This window comes from Echeneis naucrates, chromosome 17 (genome assembly GCF_900963305.1).
Source record: "Echeneis naucrates chromosome 17, fEcheNa1.1, whole genome shotgun sequence".
In the NCBI taxonomy this organism is placed as follows: domain Eukaryota; kingdom Metazoa; phylum Chordata; class Actinopteri; order Carangiformes; family Echeneidae; genus Echeneis; species Echeneis naucrates.
This window is the reverse complement of record NC_042527.1, coordinates 1,076,710-1,097,564: the sequence shown is the minus strand read 5'-3', so window position 1 is coordinate 1,097,564 and position 20,855 is coordinate 1,076,710. Positions and strand designations below refer to the sequence as shown.

Here is a 20,855-nt window from a genome sequence, read left to right as displayed (position 1 = left end):
ATTGTTTAAATATGAACACTAAATTATCTCACAATGATTCTCACAATGAATAGTCTGTGAATCTGCTGGGAGGCCTCATCCCAACCAAGGAGACAGGGGGCTTGGCTAGTGCCAAGCACATGGAGCGGCTCTTTGTCTTTTCCTTGATGTGGAGTCTAGGAGCCCTCTTGGAGTTGGAGGACAGGGACAAACTGGAGGCTTACATTAGAACACATTGCAGTAGCATTGATGTGCCCCAAACACAGCCTGGAGAGACTATGTTTGAGTATATGGTCAACCCAAATGGTACAATAATTTCAAACATGAAGAGCAGCTTTTTGCTTTCCTTTTTTTGTGTGTGTGAATGGTTTTAGGGCTAAATATAGGTATTTTGACTTTAGGTGAGTGGTGTCATTGGAATAATCATGTGGGAGAGTATGTCTACCCTGCTGATCATGTGCCAAACTATGCCTCCATCCTTGTGCCAAATGTGGATAACACAAGAACATCTTTCCTGATGGATGTTATTTCCAAACAACGCAAGGTGATCTTTGTAAAAATATAGAGTTATTGTTGATTTATAATAGAATTACATTTTTGGCTTTCCTGTATTTCTGTGAAAAATGCATGTTGTTTTTGTGTAGGCTGTCCTTCTTATTGGTGAACAAGGGACAGCTAAGACAGTAATGATCAAAGGCTACACGAAAAAATTTGATCCTGAGACGGACATATTCAAGTCTTTGAACTTCTCATCTGCAACAGAGCCAATGATGTTTCAGGTAGATAATATCCTTGGTCTATATATCAAGCTCTGTGGAGTCCCTAGTAGGCTTGGTTTTGCACAATTTTTTTTTTTTATTACAGCGAACAGTGGAGAGCTACATTGAGAAACGAATTGGCAGTACCTATGGACCCCCAGGAGGACGCAGGATGACACTCTTCATTGATGACATAAACATGCCTGTTGTCAATGAATGGGGCGATCAGGTAATTGTGCGTGTGTATATATATAATTTTATTTAGATTATTTTGTAATATATTTTACGATATAATTTTTTTTGTGTGTGTGGGACTAGATCACTAATGAGATAGTCCGCCAAATGATGGAAATGGGTGGCATGTACAATCTGGACAAACCAGGAGACTTCACCACTGTTGTGGACATACAGATAATGGGTGCCATGATTCACCCTGGTGGTGGGAGAAATGATATCCCACAAAGGTTAAAAAGACAGTTTACTGTCTTCAATTGCACTCTGCCATCCAACAGCTCCATTGACAAGATCTTTGGTAACTGCCAGAAAATATTTTTTTTAGCCTATGTCACATTTTATGAAATACCTCACTAATATTTCCTTCTGTCTGACCACAGGTGTAATTGGGTTTGGATATTTTGATAGCTGCAGGAATTTCAAGCCTGAGATATCACATATGGTGATGTGTCTTGTGTCTGCGGGAAGGATCTTATGGCAGTGGACAAAGGTAATCACTTCGAGGAGGATGTGAAATAGATTAAACAGATTCATTTATATGGCACAAACTGGAATGCTCAACCAACTTGTGTACCTTACTTTGGATTGACAAGTTGTGACCTGATTTGATGATTTCACATTGAAGGCCAAAATGCTTCCCACGCCGTCAAAGTTCCACTATATCTTCAATTTGAGAGACCTGTCCAGGATCTGGCAAGGAATGTTAAATATTAAGGCCGAGGAGTGTGCTGATATCCCCACTCTCTTGGCTCTTTTCAAAAGTGAATGTACAAGGGTAATTGCTGACAGGTACTATACATAATTATTAAATTGCAGTTTAGTAAATTGCATCAAAGATGGCATGAACTCTAAGAAATTATTTTTTGTAGGTTTATTTGCTACGAGGACAGAGAATGGTTTGAGAAGTCTGTATCTCGTGTGATCCAAGAGCACGTTGACCCAGGTTTTCTCTCAGAACTTCACCCAGAACCATATTTTGTGGATTTCCTGCGAGATGCTCCCGAACCCACTGGAGAAGAGGATGATGATGCCTGTTTTGATGCCCCTAAAATTTATGAACTGGTATGACCTTGGTATTTAGACTTTTAACAGATGTAGAGGGTTGTCAAAATAATTTGAATAAAATTTGTTCTTCCAGGTACCCAATATTGAATTCTTAAAAGAAAAGCTGATGATGTATCAGACCCAGCACAATGAGATTGTAAGAGGATCTAGTCTTGATCTGGTTTTCTTCACAGATGCCATGACTCATCTTGTCAAGGTCAAACTTGAAGCTAACCTGACAGATATATATTCTGTTGAAAAAGCTGTGAAAAATTATGATGTATCTGAGATTTTCCTTCTGTAGATCTCACGTATCATTCGAACTGACACTGGAAATGCATTACTTGTGGGAGTGGGAGGATCAGGCAAACAGAGCCTGACTCGCCTTGCTTCATTCATAGCTGGATATAGCATCTTCCAAATTACACTTACAAGGTGAGAATGCAAAGAAAAGGGAAACTAAAAAAACTACTGTTAGCATTATTGGGATGGCCTGGAATTAGGTTGCTTTATAAGGTGAGGGTAGCAAGGTAAGGTGATCTCATCAGGTTAAAACTCAATAACAGACACACAGCACTTGATGCTGATTATTTCAGCAATTAACATTTTAGATTGTCCCACTGCATCCCAAACATGCTCGTTGAGATCCTAATTGTGTCACTGCATCCCAACTTGTTTCTTATACTATCGTATTTGTTTTCTCAGAACGTACAATGTAATTACTTTCATGGATGACCTGAAAGGGTTGTATAAAACAGCTGGGGCTGATGGTAAAGGTGTCACCTTCATCTTTACTGACAATGAAATTAAAGATGAAGCTTTTCTTGAGTACCTGAACAATGTTCTTTCTTCTGGAGAGGTAAGTGCTTCCCTTTCCTTATCCGGCGTCACAACTATCTGCATTTAGACAATGTAGTTTAGAACTTTCATCTTTGTTCATATTTAAACAATATATCATCCCTATTTTGCTAAATAATCAGAAAAAATTTACATATTGGATCTCAGAGGAACACTTGCTGTTCCTGATACTTGACTGCGACTGAACTGTGTGCAGGTCTCAAATCTGTTTGCTAAAGATGAGATGCAAGAGATCACCCAGAACCTGATTCCTGTGATGAAAAAGGAGTTTCCTCGACTTCCACCAACATTTGACAACCTCTATGACTACTTTATATCCCGAGCCCGAAAGAATCTTCATGTAGTTCTTTGCTTCTCACCAGTAGGTTAAAAGGCAGTATATTCATTTCCCATACTAAAGATCGGGTATTCATTTCTGTCTGTATTCCTCTACATCTTTATTTGTTTAAATTGTTATCTATGATACCCAACTTAATGTTGTGTAGGAGTTAAACTCCTACATTAAACCTACTACTCTTGCTTACGGAATTATTCTTATTTTAATTACATTTTGTCTTCTCTTTCTAACAGGTTGGGCAGAAGTTTCGGTCCAGATCCCTAAAGTTTCCAGGGTTGACCTCTGGATGCACAATGGATTGGTTCACCCCTTGGCCCAATGAGGCTCTGGTGGCTGTATCCAACTACTTCTTGTCAGAGCTTCCCATGGTTTGCTCTGCTAATGTGAAGGCTGCTGTGGTAACCACCATGGGTACATACCATGCTAAAGTATCCGAAGCCTGTGAAACATACTTTGACAGGTATACCACACAAAATAAATGTAATCTTGTTATATGTGGATTATTTGATTCTAGACTTAGTTTTTAGGCCCAAACATGTTTTACCTGAACCTCAAGCTGTATCTTGGGTTATCTTACAGATTTCGAAGAAAAATTCATGTTACCCCTAAATCCTACTTGTCTTTTATAAATGGATACAAAACGCTGTACTCTGAAAAGCACAACCATATCAACACACTGGCAGAGCGAATGGATGTTGGTAGGGAAATCGCATGGCATTCTAATATGCATGGTTTCTTCTTGGAAAGAATTTTCAAAGATGTAAGATGTTATTGATTTCCAGGCTTGGCCAAACTGAAACAGGCTAGTGAGTCTGTTGCTGAACTAACTAAATATCTTGAAGTAAAGGAAAAAGAGCTAGCTGTGGCTTCTGTTAAAGCTGACAAGGTAAATACAAATACTGGCTCTACTGTAGCTTCCCACGATACAAGATTATCTTGTTTAGTAGAAAATATCAGGCTCACTGAGACAGGCAGGACCCACAAGGAGAGTCGTCTCGGAGCATAAGAGAGGTTGTTTAATCAGTCCAAAGTGAGCAACAGTACAGATCCCAGAAGCAAGGGGCAAAGCCAAAAAACCAAAACAGGTCGATACAGAAAAACTAACTGGGTAAAAAATGTGGGATCTCTTACTGGGAACAGACAAGACTATCTAGCACATGAGGGCAGGGGAACACAGCTTAAATACACTGGCTGAGGGAGGCAAAGAGACACAGGTGGAAACAATCACAAATCACACAGGCAGGAGCTAGACAGGACAAGGGGAACGGAAGTTCAAATTAAAACAGGAAACACAACTAGACAAGACAATCAACAGGCCCTGACAGAAAAGGCAATTTGACAATGTTTTCTTCATGTATTCTATTGTGACAAACTGTATATCATTATACAATGCAGCACAAAAATTGTATTGGCTAGAAAAGGAAAAAATAAATAAATATATATATATATTATGTAAATATCACTTTTAAGAGCGTTTATTGGACATTTGACCCATGTTGTGTGAAAACTCAAAAGACTACATGAAAAATCAACAGTTTCTGGATTTATTGCATGACACCATTCTCATTACAATCTAACAGGTGGTGGCAGAGGTGACAGTCAGCGCTGAAGCTGCTACTATTATAAAGAATGAGGTCCAGGTTGTGAAGGATAAAGCCCAGAAACTTGTGGAAGGCATTGGAAAAGAAAAAGCTCTTGCAGAAGACAAACTGGAAGCTGCCAGGCCAGCTTTAGAGGAGGCTGAAGCTGCACTGAATGTGTGATCGTTGTGACTGTTTTTATGCACGTGGTTGATTAAAGTATTTATATTGTACGACATAATACTGCACCACTTTTCACAGACCATCAAACCAGCCGACATTGCCACTCTGAGAAAATTGTCCAAACCCCCACATCTGATCATGAGGATTATGGACTGCTGCCTTCTTTTATTCCAAAAGAAGTTAGACTCTGTCTCTATTGATCCAGAACTGCACTGTGTTGTTCCATCATGGGGAGAAGCACTAAAGGTATAAACATCAAAAAAATTTAAAAATCCTTTTAATGTTTAGATTTTGTAATTCTGCCAAATTGTTGCAACATTCAAATATTCACGACCTTTCAGTAAACCCTTCTTTTCCTCCTTTTTCACTCAGCCTCGTGTTCTCGACATTATGCCTGTTTTTAATGTTCCATTGTGCTGGTTTTGTAGTGAAATAATATTAATAAAGATAACTAATAATAATAATAATATTAAGAGGAATGTGTTCCACATTGTCAAGTTACTTGTGGTTCCAATTTATCCAGTTTCCCTTATTTGCATTTCAGCTTATGAGTGCTCCTGGTTTTGTCACTTCGCTCCAGCAGTTCCAGAAGGACAAAATTAATGAGGAAACAGTAGATTTGTTGCAGCCCTACTTTGGTATGGAGGATTACACAATGGCAAATGCAAAGAAAGTGTGTGGTAATGTAGCTGGTCTGCTAGAGTGGACCCGGGCTATGGCCACGTTCTTTGGCATTAACAAAGAAGTGCTGCCACTCAAGGTAAAGTAAATCATCATCATGACAGTGTTTGGAATGTAAATTTTATGTAGATTACTGGTGTACTTTAATTACGACCCCAGAACTACCTCTACTTTTAGGCCTTTTATGTTCACTTTGGGTTCATAGTATGATGGGGGAATAGAAGGAATCTTTTCTCATTACTTTCATGACGTATTTAGTTCATAGAAAGTAAAAAGTCATAAAAAGTGACACCATTGTTGACATAAATATGGCAATGATTGAAAAGCTTGTTTCATCATCGGCTGTAACCCATGTGGTGTGTACATCACTATATCTGCAGGCTAACTTGGTCATTCAGGAAAGTCGACTTAGAGTGGCAAATAATGAGCTCAGCAAGGCTGAGGCCCAGCTGGCTGAGAAGCAAGCAGAGTTTGACAAAGTCAAAGCCAAATGTGATGCTGCTATGAAAGAGAAACAGGTGATGTTCAGCCTTGAAAAAACATTTTTAATTATTTCATTCACTTTGAGCTAGAAATTCATGTTGTGAATCACAAAAAAATTACATGCTTTTCAGGACCTGTTAGACGATGCTGAGATGTGTAGGAATAAAATGCAGGCTGCATCTGCACTTATTGATGGACTGAGTGGGGAGAAAATTCGTTGGATAGAGCAAAGGAAAGAATTTAAATCACAGATCAACAGGTATGTTACAAAGACAACTGCATTTAGTAATAAAAAATAATACTTCCAAAGGACAAAACATTTATTTTCATCACTGTTAAGTGAGATTTGCAATTCACTGAAATCAAAACTTTTGGTTGTTCTGTTTCGCAGACTTGTGGGTGACGTGCTTCATCTCACTGGCTTCTTGTCTTACTGTGGACCATTTAACCAGAGTTTCCGTGATATGTTGTTGAAGGACATCTGGGATGCAGAACTAAGGAGCCATAATATCCCTTTCACAGAAAACCTCAACCTCATCTCTGCCCTAGTGGACCCACCCACAGTAAGAGCAAAACACACCTCATTTAGACTTCATATCGCTCACCTCACATCACCTAACTATCTGAACAGCAATGCCAGCAATGTGATGACTCACCTTCCCATTGTTTATGTTTCAGATAAGTGAGTGGAACCTTCAAGGCCTCCCAGGAGATGACTTGTCGGTGCAGAATGGCATTATCGTCACAAAAGCAGCAAGATATCCTCTCCTCATCGATCCCCAGATTCAGGGAAAGACTTGGATTAAAGAAAAAGAAAAGGCCAATACACTCCAAGTAAAAAAAAAGAAGTCAAATGCAGCAGAGTGGAGCCATTTTCACCTAAATCTTGTGTTAAGGTAGCACAAGTATGGCAGTAATATCTGATCTCCTTTTCAGGTGACATCATTCAACCACAAGTTCTTTCGCACCCATCTGGAAGACTGTCTTTCGTTGGGACGCCCACTGCTTATTGAGGATGTAAATGAGGAACTTGACCCTGCCCTTGACAATGTCCTTGAGAAAAACTTTATTAAATCTGGGACCAGTTTCAAGGTACTCAGATGTGAAATCCACTTGAGGCAAACAATGAAATTGTAAAAAGTTTCTTATCTCAAATTCTCAAATTTCTCCTCTGTAGGTTATGGTTGGAGATAAAGAGGCCAATGTGATGGATGGGTTCCAGCTTTATATAACAACAAAACTGCCCAATCCAGCATACACACCTGAAATCAGTGCCAAGACATCTGTCATTGATTTCACTGTTAACATGAAGGGCCTTGAGAACCAGCTTCTAAGTCGCGTCATCCTCAAAGAGAAACATGTCAGTTTCTATTTTTTCCATGTCATATACACTTTTTGCTATTCTCAGGACACACAAGCTGGACATCCTCAGTGCATAGCCAAACAAAAGTGTTAAAGGTTCAACAAGGGGGAGCCTTCAAGCAATTCTGTTGTTATGCCAGCTGAATCAATTTAATCTCTTACATTAGCAGAATTTACCTTCAGGGATTAATAAAATATTTTTGATTGTGATCACTGTATTATAGTATGGCACATGAAGTAATGAGCCCTGAGGCTGGTGAGAAAATCTAAATAATTTTCTATGTCAAAACTAAATTGTTATCCCTCCTGTGTGTATGACTTAACAATAGAAAATGTGCTTTGCCACTTTGTAAAGGTGAAAGTTTTTTTCTCACTCACTTCTCAAGGCCTCCATAGTCATACGTTGAGTTGTATGTGAATTTTAGGTTCCAGAATTTCTGTGAGTTGTTCAAATCCTTTCGCAGGAACTAGAGGCAGAAAGACTGAAGCTAATTGAGGATGTAACTGCCAATAAGAGAAAGATGCAGGAATTGGAAGACAATCTGCTGTACAAACTCAGCAGTACAAAAGGTACAACAGTTGCTGGTGTAGGTCAGCACATTTAATCATGTAATTATTAGAATAAAATCTGGTTTTTGTTTGTGTTATTAAAGGTTCCTTGGTTGATGATGACTCCATGATTGGCATTCTGACTATAACCAAGCAAACTGCTGCTGAAGTTAGTGCAAAACTAAGTGTTGCAGCAGATGCAGAGCTGAAGATCAATTTGGCTCAAGCCGAATATCGACCTGTTGCATCACAAGGCAGCATCCTTTACTTCCTCATCACAGAGATGAGCATGGTCAACATAATGTATCAGACCTCCCTGGCTCAGTTCCTCAAAATCTTTGACCTGTCACTGGCAAGGTATGGTTTCACCAAGACTTTTAAGAATTCTGGTGCGCCTTTAGCATAGGGCAATAACAGCTCTTCTACAACAAATCTTAAACTTGAATGCAATGCATAAATTTAACATTTGTGAATTCATCAAGCCATGGGTTACTTTCACCACAAGCAAATTTGTCAAAAAGTACTGTATGGTTGTATTTTGCTTGTTCTTTACAGATCTGAAAAGTCTTCTAAAACTCAAAAGCGAATTGCCAACATAATTGAATATCTGACCTATGAGGTGTTCCGATACACAGTAAGAGGCCTTTACGAAAACCACAAGTTCATCTTCACTCTCTTGTTGGCCCTCAAGATTGACTTGCAGAAGAAGAAAATTGAGCACAACAAATTCCAGATTCTCATAAAAGGTGAGAGAATTGTAATTGCAAAGAATTTATTAATCTGTCTTTTTGTAATTGGAAAGATAACAACAGAAAACATCCTAATTCCCTTGAATAAACACAGGTGGAGCAGCTCTTGACCTAAAGACATGCCCAGTAAAACCATTCATTTGGATCCCAGATATGACATGGCTAAACTTAGTAGAACTGAGCAAATTGTCAAAGTTCACTGACATCTTGCACCAGGTGAATTTAAGTTCATCCACTCATTCTAATCCTCATTGAAAGGATCCTTATATGTTGCTATTCTGAAATTTTGTAGGTATCTCAAAATGGGAAACAGTGGAAAGTATGGCTCAATCTTGATGCCCCGGAGGAAGGTGTAGTCCCAGATGGATATAACACCCTTGATGTCTTTCATAAACTTTTGCTAATAAGGTTGGGTCATGCTGCTTTCTATGTTTCTTGTTTGGTCAAACAATTTGATATTTAGTACAAATGTCTTACAATCTATTCGTTTCACAGGTCTTGGTGCCCTGACCGCACCTTGTCTCAGGCAAGAAAGTATGTGGGAGAATCAATGGGTTTGAGGTTTGCAGAGCCAATCATCTTGAACCTTCACAACACGTGGGAGGAGAGTGACTCTCACACCCCTCTAATTTGCTTCCTGTCTATGGGCTCAGATCCTACTGACCAAATCGAAGCACTTGCTAAAAAACTCCAACTTGGTGAACTTCTTAAACTTAAGTATTTATTATCTACTGCACTGTTGCACTGATGACTGCGTCACACTTTTTTCTCTTATAGAATGCAGAGCAATATCCATGGGGCAAGGGCAAGAGGTTCATGCACGGAAGCTTGTTCAGACATCAATGACACAGGTGTTCATTCCTCAATGTTAATAGAAGTTGTAGGAGTGCATGTTTACAAAGTCATATCATGTTTCACCTGATCTGAGGAACATGTATCTTTGTTGGGTGCAGGGGGGCTGGGTGCTTCTCCAAAATTGTCACCTTGGCTTAGAGTTTATGGATGAGTTGCTAGAAACTATCTCAACTGCTGAGTCCATGCATGACACTTTCAGAGTGTGGCTCACCACAGAACCGCACAACCAATTCTCCATCACACTTCTACAGGTGACATATCTAACCTAGTCTTTATGTACAGTACAGTGTTATGACTATAAATTCATTTATTTATTTGAATACACATCTTCAATCTACAAATGTATGTTTTAACCCCTTTACCTTTAGTCCTCAATCAAGTTTACCAATGATCCGCCCCAGGGAGTGCGTGCTGGCTTGAAAAGAACATTTGCTGGAATTTCCCAGAATCATCTGGAAGTGAGCAACCTGCCCACATGGAAGCCTTTGCTCTACAGTGTAGCCTTTCTCCACACTGCTGTGCAGGTAATAGTCAAATCAAATCAAAATCAGATTTATTTGTATAGCGCCAAATCATAACAAAGTTACATCAAGGCACTTTACATATAGAGCAGGTCTAGACCAAACTCTTGGTCTAATTTATTTAAAGAGACCCAACAGATCCCCCGATGAGCAAGCACTTGGCAACAGTGGCAAGGAAAAACTTGCGGGGGGGCGGCCATCTGCCTCGACCGGTTGGGTTGAGAGTGGGAGAGAGAGAGAGAGAGTGAGACAGGCATTGGAGGGGGGGGGGTGTCATTTGCAAAGTTACTGATAAGGTAAAACTGTGTTGTAGTTTTTTTTATTGAGGATGCAGAATGATGAAATACTTAGCTCTTGACACTATTGAGACTAAAGCAGAGCAAAATATTATAGAATTATATTTATTTTGTTAGTTTCAGAGAAAGATTAATTTCTTTGAAATGCTTCAGTATATAATAATTTGTGTGTCTTTTAAGGAACGACGCAAGTTTGGACCATTGGGTTGGAACATACCTTATGAGTTCAACTCTGCAGATTTCACTGCAAGTGCTGAATTTGTTGAGAGACACTTGGATGATTGTGGTCCCAGGAAGGTGAGAATTCAGCTGTTTGAAAGCTTTTTCACATCATTTCAGCTTGCTCATCATTTTGCGCTTATTTCCCTCTCAGGATGTGTCATGGGTAACTGTGCGGTACATGCTTGCTGAGGTGCAGTATGGAGGACGGGTTACGGATGACTATGACAAACGCCTGCTCAAGTGTTTTGCTCGTGTAATAATTAAATTTTTTCATTTATTCATGACTGAACAATAATTTAATTGATTGATTTATCACAGTATTTGAGAATATATGTTTCTGTTGCAGGTGTGGTTCAGTAAAAAGATGTTTGACCCATTATTTTGTTTCTACACGAATTATAAAATTCCAGTGTGTGAGTCAATATTGGAGTACATGAGCTACATTGAGAGCTTGCCAGCTGTAGATTCACCCCAAGTATTGGGACTGCATCCAAATGCTGACATCACGTAATGAGACATCCTAGAACTACTTATGATGATGATACTGTCCATAAACTATGACTGTAGCATGTAATGTAATTGCTAACCTAGCATTTTTGCTGTGTGTTAAATGTTGACCAGGTATCAGACAAACACATCTGCTGAGGTGCTAGACACCATCACAAATATTCAGCCCAAAGAAAGTGGAGGGGGCTCAGGAGAGACGAGAGAGTCCATTGTTTATAGCATGACAGAGGACATGTTAGATAAACTGCCCCTTGATTACGTGCCACATGAGGTCTGTTTGTTTGACCATTAGTGTTTTAGTTATCAGTGCTTTCACCAACTAAAGTCTGAACTCTTAACTCTTAAGGTTAAAGGCAACCTATTGAAGATGGGACCTCTGAAGCCAATGAATATCTTCTTACGCCAGGAGGTCGATCGAATGCAAAGGATCATCAGTGTGGTGCGCTCTAGCCTGACCGACCTGAAGCTAGCTATTGATGGCACAATCATAATGAGTGAGGTCAGAGCCTGACTAATCCTTCTATTGGATTTTGCTTCTTGAAATACCAACCTCATTTCATGTTTTATAGCTAATATTGTTAAGGCTAGAGGCATAGATCCCAGAGTAGAGAGAGAGACCACAGAGTTAGGTTCCACAAAAATAGTCTTTTAATAACTCCAAAGGAAAATCACTGCGAGGACAGGAAAAACACAACAGTATGAATTACCAAACAAAACACAACCAAAAATGACTGCAGGGGCAGGAGCAAAAGGTTTAAATAAAGGTAGTCGAAAAAGATCTGGAGAGGCAGAGCAACAGGGCAACAACAGGCAATGACGACGAGGCAACCAAACAGAGCTGAACAGGGCACGGCTGGGAACCCAAGGAACACTTTGGCACAGAGTGGCAAGAGGGCAGAGAATAAATGGAGAGACTAATGAGGGAGAATAGATACAGGTGTGACTCATGCCCCCTGCATCACCTGACCTGAAACACAGAGTCAGAAAACCAGAATCATAACAAATATACCCCACAAATAATATGATTTTTTATTTGTATTCTCAAACCTCATATTCTGAATGTAAAGTGCCAAAACTATAAGTATTAATTTTTTTTATTTTTTTTTTAGAACCTTCGTGATGCCCTTGACAACATTTTTGATGCACGTGTGCCAAATCTGTGGCGGAAAATCTCCTGGGAATCATCCACACTGGGCTTTTGGTTCACTGAGCTTCTAGAGAGGAACAAACAGTTCCACAGCTGGGTGTTTTTTGGAAGACCAAAAACCTTTTGGATGACAGGTTTCTTCAACCCACAAGGTAGGTGTCAGGCCTTTGTAGTGTCAGGTGTTTTATAGCTGCTTTTAACCAGTAAATATAACTGCACTGGTTGTATAAATGTTTCATCCTGCATTAAATATCATTCATAAAATAATAATAAAATATCACTATCCAGAGTTGTTAATTTATATTCTGATGAAAAAATTTATTGTGCTAATAATGTTTTAATGGGGTTGTTTACAGGCTTTCTGACTGCTATGAGACAAGAAGTAACAAGAGCAAACAAAGGCTGGGCTCTTGACACAGTCATCTTGCACAACAAAGTACTGAAGCAGGGAAAGGAGGAGATTACAGCCATCCCCTCAGTAAGTCCAAAAACAGTAAAACAAAAAGCTTGCTTTCACCATAGATTAACATTTATTATAAACAAGGTTGGACACTTGTAAGTACAGCACAATCTGTATGTAGTGACTGATGTGAAACAAGTCAATGAGTGATGTCTTGTAGAAAACATAATTACTCTATCACTGAACACCTTTCCTTAATAGGAGGGAGTTTATGTTTATGGTCTGTACCTGGATGGTGCCAGCTGGGACAAGAAGAATTGCTGTCTCACTGAGTCCTCACCAAAAGTGCTTTTCACACCTTTGCCTGTCATCCATATTTTTGCCATTAATTCCACTGCAGCGCTGGATCCTAAACTCTATGTCTGCCCCATCTACAAGAAACCAAGGCGCACAGACCTGAATTATATCACAGCAGTAGTGTTGCAGACCAAAGAATCACCTGACCACTGGATCTTGCGTGGGGTTGCCCTTCTCTGCGACATCACTTAAAAGATGGCTACATGATCAATATATCAATGAATTTTGTATCTATATATAAAAAAACCTGATGGAAAAAACCTCAATATCCATTCATAAATGATTATTTATATGTGTTGTCAATGAACTTGTCGATAAAATAAACTAAACTGATGGTTGAAGCATGGTCAATGATACAAGTTTTTACACTTGATTATGGTTTCCACAAAGGAACTTCACACAACTGCTTCACAACTGTTAATACAGCTGTACATAATTAGAGAAAGATCAAATTAAAGACAGAAGACAGGTTAGTCAACCCAGACCTGGATCTGCCTGCATCACAAAGACATCCAGACCAAAAGCAACGAGACCACAAACATTCCTGATGAGGTCCCTGATTGTGCTATAGGCCTTGAAGGACCAAAGATTAGGTGATGGAAGCTGCCACTCATCTTCCAGATCCTCCATTCACCAACATGGGAGAACTGTTACAATTGCCGGCTGAAACAAGTAGAGATATGTGCAATACATCAAGTGAATGAAACGGTACTGACGCAGACAACAGAGAAATACAGTTAAACAACACAGCCTGTCATCTCAGGGGCATAAGACAAAGTGCACAGCCTTGTATAAACAGTCAACAGGCACTGAATGCTTGGAACAGGCCCAGAAACAGGCAAAGGAACAGGGAGGGTGAGAGACAACCAGTTGTCTCTTAGAGATGTGGGCACTGGAGATTAAGTAATACAGTGGTGCCTCAGCTTTCGAACGCCTCAGCCAACTCGACCCTCAACCAAAATTTTCGAGAAAAATTTGCCTTCACTTTCAACCGAATTTCAGCTTTCGAACGGCCCGCGTCAAGCCGAGTCAAGCTGAGAGAGCATTCGGGCAGTCGAGCGCGGCTGAGTCAAGCCAAACCGCGTGCGTTCTTTCTCGTTCAGAATTCAACACGAACAGACCTACGACCAGCACTCTACTAAGTTTTTATTACTTTGTGTGCTTTTTTTTTGGTTTTCAAACCCTTCATTATGTCTCCCGAGAAACCAGCTGAGAAAGGGAAGGCGAAAAGGAAGACAACATTTACTACTATTGAATTGAAAAAAGAGATAATAAGTAAACACGAGCGTGGTGCTCGTGTCTCTGATCTCGCTAACCAGTACTGCTTACCTAAGTCTACGATTTCGACTTTCATAAAGAACAAGGAGGCCATCAAGAAGTCCAGTGTTGCGATGGGAATTAAAGTGATTAGTAAGCAAAAGCCTCAGATACTAGATGAAATGGAAAAATTGCTGCTTATCTTTATTAAGGAAAAAGAGTTGGCTGGAGACAGCATCACCGAATCGTTGATCAGTGAAAAAGCTCTCGCTATTTATGATGATTTAAAAAAGAAAAGTGCGGGTACGAGCAGCGAGGGGAATGTTGAAAGTGATGAAAAGGGCTTTACTTTTAAAGCCAGTCGTGGCTGGTTTGAAAAGTGGACTTTTCATATGGGCCAGAACAGATTAATGAGTTTACCATTATTTCTTATGGGAAAAATTTATTCAGACCTCGACCACCAACCTGGAACGGATTAAGTTCGAAAGCTGAGGCACCACTGTACTCCATCCATCCATCTTCATCTGCTTATCCGAGGTCGGGTCGCAGGGGTAGTAGCCGCAGACTTTCCTTTACCTGGCCACATCAACTAGCTCTGACTGCAGGATCCCGAGGCGTTCCCAGACCACAGTGGAGATGTAATCTCTCCACCTGGTCCTTGGTCAACCCTGGGGCCTCCTCCCAACTGGATGTGCCTGGAACACCTCCCAAGGGAGGTGCCCAGGAGGCATCCTAACCAGATGCCCAAACCACCTCAACTGGCTGCTCTCATTGCGAAGGAGCAGCAGCTCTACTCCGAGCTCCTCACCCTGTCTCAAAGGGAGAAGCCAGCCACCTTTCTGAGGAAGCTCATTTCGGTTGCTTGTACCCACAATCTCATTCTTTTGGTCATGATCCAGTTCTTATGACCATAGCTGAGGGTATGATATCACTTGTGGTAAGAACTCATTCCCAACTCGGAGTAGATAGTCCACTGCTGCTGAGTATCATGGTCTCCGATTTTGAGGTGCTGATCCTCATCCCAGCTGCCTCACACTCAGCTGCTCATTGACAGCCAAAGGTCACAGACCGATAGTGCCAAAAGCACCATGTGGCCCGCAAAAAGCAGTGATGCGATCCTGAGCCCCCCGAACTGCAACCTCTCTCCTCTGTGACTACGCCTAGAAATCCTGTCCATGAAAATCATGAACAGGATCGGTGACAGGGCGCAGCCCTGGCCCAGGCCAACTCTCACTTGGAACAAGTCCAACTTACTGCCGAATATAATCAAACACAGCTCTCGCTTTGGGAGTACACTGATTGGATGGCCATTAGAAGTGACCCCATATTCCCGCAGCACCCCCCACAAAAACTCCCGGGGGACCCAGTCATATGCCTTCTCCAGAAACACATGTAGACCAGATGGGCATATTCCCAGGCTCCCTCCAGGATCCTCACAAGGGTAAAGAGCTGGTCCTGCATTGTTCCTCTTCAATCAGAGGTCTGACCCTCTTTTCCAGGAGTAGACTTTCCCAGGGAGGCTGAGTAATTTGATGCCTCTATAGTTGGCACACACCCTCTGGTCCCCCTTTTTAAAACGCAGGACCACCACCCCGTTTTGCCACTCCTTTGGCACCGCACACAAAGTTGAAGGAGCATGGCATCCACGACAGCCCCTCAGCACCCAGAGCCTTCAACATTTCAGGATGGGTCTCGTCGATCCCTGGGGCTTTGCCACTGTGGAGTTGTTTGACTACGTCAGTGACTTCTGCCAGGGAAATTGACGTTGACCCCCCTTCATCCTCCAGCTCTTGGTACAGGGTGGTTACATCGGGTTCAGGATTTCCTCAAAGTGCTCCTTCCACTGCCCGACAATCTCCTTATTTGAGGTCAGTAGCATCCCACCTTTGCTGTACATAGCTCGGATGTTCCCTGCTTGCCCCTGCTGAGGTGCTGACCAGTCTTCCAGAACAACTTTGGTGGCAACCAAAAGTCCTTCTTCACGTCTTCTCTAAGCCTTTCCCACACCCGCTGTTTTGCCCCCGCCACCACCAAGACCGCGGCCCTTCAGGCATGTCAGTACCCTGCAACTGCAGCCTAATGTCTTGGGCAAATCCGGAGAAACAAAAAGTCCAACCCCTATCAAGGAGCACAGTTCCAGAGCCTCTGCTATGCGTGGAGGCAAGCCCCACCAGATCCAACCGGTAGCGCTCCATCTCTCATAGCTCTGATTCCTTCCCCTACAGCACATCAGACATCAATCTCCCGAAGCAGCTGCCATGTATGAGAGTGAGTGGAGACCTGATGTGGTGGGAGACATTGAGATGACACCCACCACATACTCACCCAGTCTATATCCTCCACACCAAGTGCAGTGGGACCCAGCCCTCGATCAACAGGAGGAGTACTCCTACAGACGAAATGCAGGATATGACAGGAGGTGTGAAGTGGCTAGTGAGACCTTCCCACCTTCCCCTACGTGTAAAGCTGAGCTACAGGAGATTCGTATGGAGAACATGAAGCTGCATCAATCCTATGAGTACATGTTAGATAACATCGCTCAGATAAGAGACATTCACAAAGACATGAAGTCACTAACAGACACTGTTAAGGCTCTAGGTAATGCCCAGGCAGAGCACCAGCACTCAGATTTGCAGCTACCTCCCCCTCCCACCCCTCCAAGTCTCTCAGTCACAGATAGAGACACCGGTGACAGGGATTGGCCACCACCTCCACCATGGCCATCAGCTGACGAGGAAGCAGAACTATCAGACTACCATGAAAGGAATGACATGGTCTCAGCCATAGATAAAATGATGGGTGAGCTACAACTCCTGAAGTGCAGTGCTACATCAAGCTCAGCGGCCAAGAGTCGCATAATTTCTAGTCCTGGAGCAGGCGATTCACCAAGACCCATGCCACCGTATAGGCGTCCTCCATTCCAGCCCTTTACAGCTCGAGTAATGTCTGCTAACCCTCATACCTCTACTCCCTTCAGCCACAGGAGTCAGTATGAGCCTGAGCCTCACTTTTGCTGTCCACCTAGCTCCCAAGCAACCTATAGGTCTTCACTCCAAGGCAACCAACAATTATTTGCTGCTTCTGCTTCTGAGGAGAGGGTGTACAGAGGACCCAAGCCTAAGATTCCATTCTTCAGTCACAGGGACCCTATAGAGTTCGCCCAGCTAAAAATAACTCTGGAGAATCTGCCGCCAGCAGATAGCATCATTTGAGACTCAAAGACACTTGTTTAGTCGCAGATTCCTACCTTAACTCGCCTACGCCTTACTCCGATAAGATGGCAGCTCTAGATGAGAGGTTTGGCCATCCCCATCATGTGGCTCTGAAGAGGATAGCTACAGTCATGGAGTCACCAGAGTTCAGGCGTGGAGACACTGCAGCCTTTGAGAGGTTTGCACTACAAACCTCTCAAACGTGCAGAGACTTTGGCAAATGGACTTTCAGGAGCAACAAGTTGGTTACACAGTCCAAAGAAGATCACAAGGCAATTGAGCTGCTAGAGGCAAAGACGACACGTGTGGAGGTTGAAGGTGTTTTGAGGTATGCAACCCCCTTGCTGAGGAAACACCAGGCTCCCCCCTTCCAAGCAACTAAGGAGGCTGTCATGCCAAGTCTGAGGAGCACGGAGAAGAGACTGGCAAAGAATCCGCTGCTCGCTGAGGCATACTGTGAGGAGATCTGTAAGCTGGTCAGAGCAGGATCAGTGAAGAAGCTTAACACTGACCACTCAACAGAAGGTGAATCATGGTTCATCCCCCATCATTTAGTCACCCACAATGGAAAGAACCGTATTGTTTTTAACTGTTCTTTCCAATTTTGTGGTCTCAACCTGAATGATGCTCCAACCCTGGGTATCTCTCTCCTTGGGGTCTTGCTGTGCTTCAGACAACACGCAGTGGCCATCAGTGGGGACATACGGAGTATGTTCCATCAGGTTAGGCTTCTACCTGAAGACAGGCCACTCCTGAGATTTGTGTGGAGAGAGATGAGGCGAGAGGATCCTCCAGATGTGTACGAGTGGCAGGTCCTACCATTTGGTACAACCTGCTCCCTGTGTTGTGCCACGTTTGCACTTCAGCTGCATGTCAAGGAGCACAACTCAGCTGATGAAGATGTGAGACACTCTGGAGAGCAATGCTTCTATGTTGATAATTGAATGCAGAGCGTGCCAACCCCCAAGGAAGCCAGGGAGCTTGTAGACAAACTCTGCAAACTTCTAGCTGCTGGTGGTTTCAAACTCAGGCATTGGGCTAGCAACACTCCCAGCGTCATCAGTCACCTACCTAAAGACGCCAAGTCAGACAGCATTGAGCACTGGCTTTCGCAAGGTGACCCCAACCACGCCGAATCAGCCCTCGGACTAAGCTGGCACTGGGAGTCTGACCGGCTCGGATCCAAACACCGGCCCTTGGAGTATGGAACACTAATAATGCGGAATGGCCCGCTATTGGAAAAGAAGCTCACACTGCACATTGACCAGTATATATTGTGGACTGATTCCACCACAGTACTGACATGGCTTCAGTCTGAGTCATGTCGTTTTAAAGTATTTGTGGGCACATGTGTGTCAGAGATACAGGAGCTGACAGAGTCCAGTTGCTGGCGCTACATAGACTCCTCCCAGAACCCCGCAGATGGGTTAGGGTTACGCGGGGGAAGACCCTGGAAGAGCTTGCAGAGCCCAACCGATGGAGCCAGGGGCCACCTTTCCTCCTCAGAGGGCCTGAAGAGTGGCCATTGAAGCCATCCACAGTGTTGGAGCCTGATCCAGCAGAGTATCGCAAGACTATTGCGAGACCAGGAGGCAGAGCCGCAATTCAACACACTCCTCTGCGCCTCAGTCAGAGCTGTCGCCTGCCAAGAATAGAATAGAGTCTCTGTCTATGTTTAGGTCTATAGAAACTGTGTCTGTCCCCCAAACACCTAAATTTAGAAAAGTTAAAAAACCCAAATTAAACAGAACAGGAGCTAAAAACAAAAACCTAACTGAAATTAAAACAGCCACAAATTCAGTCTCAAATAACACTGCGATCAAATGTGGACTGTTGAACATTCGATCATTATCATCAAAATCTCTACTAGTTAACACTCTCATAGCTGATCATCATATTGATTTATTTTGTTTAACTGAAACGTGGCTGCAGCAGGATGAGTATGTTAGCATTAATGAAGCTACACCCCCCCATGTTAACTTTCATATCCCTCGTACCACAGGTCGAGGAGGGGGGGTGGCTGCAATATTTCAGTCAAGCCTATTAATCAACCCCAGAACAAAATCTGGCTGCAGGTCTTTTGAAAGCCTCACTCTTAGTCTTTCCCACTCGGACTGGAAAGGTGAAAAACCAGTTCTGTTAGTCACAGTATACCGTCCACCTGGTCCATACTCAGAATTCCTATCAGAGTTTTCTGAGTTTATATCAGAGTTAGTACTCAGTACAGATAAAATCATTATTCTGGGAGATTTCAATATACATGTTGATGTAGAAAGTAACAGCCTTAGTTCTGGGTTTTTTCCCTACTAGACTCAATTGGCTTTTCCCAGCATGTGAATGAACCCACTCACTTTTACAATCATATCCTTGATCTTGTTCTAACTTATGGCATTGAAATTGACAAGCTAACAATTCTTCCCCAAAATTCTCTCCTGTCTGACCATTACCTTATTACATTTGAGTTTACTTTAATGGGCTCCACAGCATTGAGGAATAAATTCAGCTATAGAAGATGTTTATCTGAAGCTGCTGTGGCTAAATTTAAAGAGAAAATTTGGTCATCATTCCCAACAATGCCATATCTAAATTCAAATGAGGATTTCTCCCAGGTTGATGACCTTGTGACTAGCACTATGGCCACACTGCGTTCGAATCTTGATAATGCCGCCCCTCTCAAAAAGAAGGTATTCAATCTGAGGAGGATGGCTCCCTGGTATAGTTACCAAATCCGTGCCTTGAAGCAGACATCAAGGAAATTAGAAAGAAACTGGCATTCCAGTAAGTCAGAAGAGTCTCACAGAGCCTGGAAAGATAGCCTAAAAACATATAAAAAAGCTCTCCGCAGTGCTAGAAGTTCATATTACTCAGCACTCATAGAAGAAAACAAGAACAACCCCAGGTTTCTCTTCAGCACTGTAGCCAGGCTGACAGAGAGCCATAGCTCAGTTGAACCAGTGAGCCCCTTAGCTAGATTACATATACATCCGGGGATGCTTCTCCTTCATTCACCTTGAGTGAATGTAGCCTTGGCCAGGAGGATTTGATGTCTTCAGGTGGTATCCACTGGTCACTGGCTGTTTCGGCCCTTAACCACAACAGCCTACCTGTGGCGGGCCGGCAGTGGTGGCCAAGTCACTGCCCATCTCCTCCTCCTGGCTTCCAGCTAACCTCCTCCCTCCTATTCCATAACCAGCACGAGGCTTTCTCCGCTGCCTCCCCCATCCTGCGAGCTGCAACCTTTCTGTCCCTCCCTCCCAGTCCGATGGCTGTGAACATTCTCCACA

At 42.5% G+C, this 20,855-nt stretch overlaps 1 protein-coding gene across 1 annotated transcript in view; it reads left to right on the top strand.

Annotated features, from left to right (window-relative positions):
- LOC115057488 (dynein heavy chain 8, axonemal-like) overlaps positions 1 to 13,294 on the top strand; it is a 33,596-nt gene extending 20,302 nt beyond the window's left edge. Inside the window, 41 exon segments of the mRNA XM_029524634.1 lie at positions 54 to 285; positions 381 to 523; positions 624 to 758; positions 844 to 966; positions 1,056 to 1,269; positions 1,352 to 1,461; positions 1,597 to 1,760; positions 1,841 to 2,033; positions 2,110 to 2,232; positions 2,320 to 2,450; positions 2,721 to 2,874; positions 3,070 to 3,234; positions 3,444 to 3,670; positions 3,790 to 3,908; positions 3,993 to 4,096; positions 4,791 to 4,967; positions 5,052 to 5,219; positions 5,518 to 5,733; positions 6,035 to 6,172; positions 6,269 to 6,396; positions 6,529 to 6,700; positions 6,816 to 6,971; positions 7,074 to 7,229; positions 7,315 to 7,497; positions 7,964 to 8,069; positions 8,153 to 8,405; positions 8,604 to 8,794; positions 8,892 to 9,013; positions 9,090 to 9,205; positions 9,293 to 9,495; positions 9,575 to 9,648; positions 9,751 to 9,903; positions 10,021 to 10,176; positions 10,650 to 10,766; positions 10,843 to 10,944; positions 11,038 to 11,198; positions 11,313 to 11,469; positions 11,545 to 11,697; positions 12,308 to 12,497; positions 12,702 to 12,823; positions 13,007 to 13,294. Coding sequence (XP_029380494.1) covers positions 54 to 285; positions 381 to 523; positions 624 to 758; positions 844 to 966; positions 1,056 to 1,269; positions 1,352 to 1,461; positions 1,597 to 1,760; positions 1,841 to 2,033; positions 2,110 to 2,232; positions 2,320 to 2,450; positions 2,721 to 2,874; positions 3,070 to 3,234; positions 3,444 to 3,670; positions 3,790 to 3,908; positions 3,993 to 4,096; positions 4,791 to 4,967; positions 5,052 to 5,219; positions 5,518 to 5,733; positions 6,035 to 6,172; positions 6,269 to 6,396; positions 6,529 to 6,700; positions 6,816 to 6,971; positions 7,074 to 7,229; positions 7,315 to 7,497; positions 7,964 to 8,069; positions 8,153 to 8,405; positions 8,604 to 8,794; positions 8,892 to 9,013; positions 9,090 to 9,205; positions 9,293 to 9,495; positions 9,575 to 9,648; positions 9,751 to 9,903; positions 10,021 to 10,176; positions 10,650 to 10,766; positions 10,843 to 10,944; positions 11,038 to 11,198; positions 11,313 to 11,469; positions 11,545 to 11,697; positions 12,308 to 12,497; positions 12,702 to 12,823; positions 13,007 to 13,294 — 6,495 coding nt within the window.
- Positions 13,295 to 20,855: the final 7,561 nt, after the last annotated feature.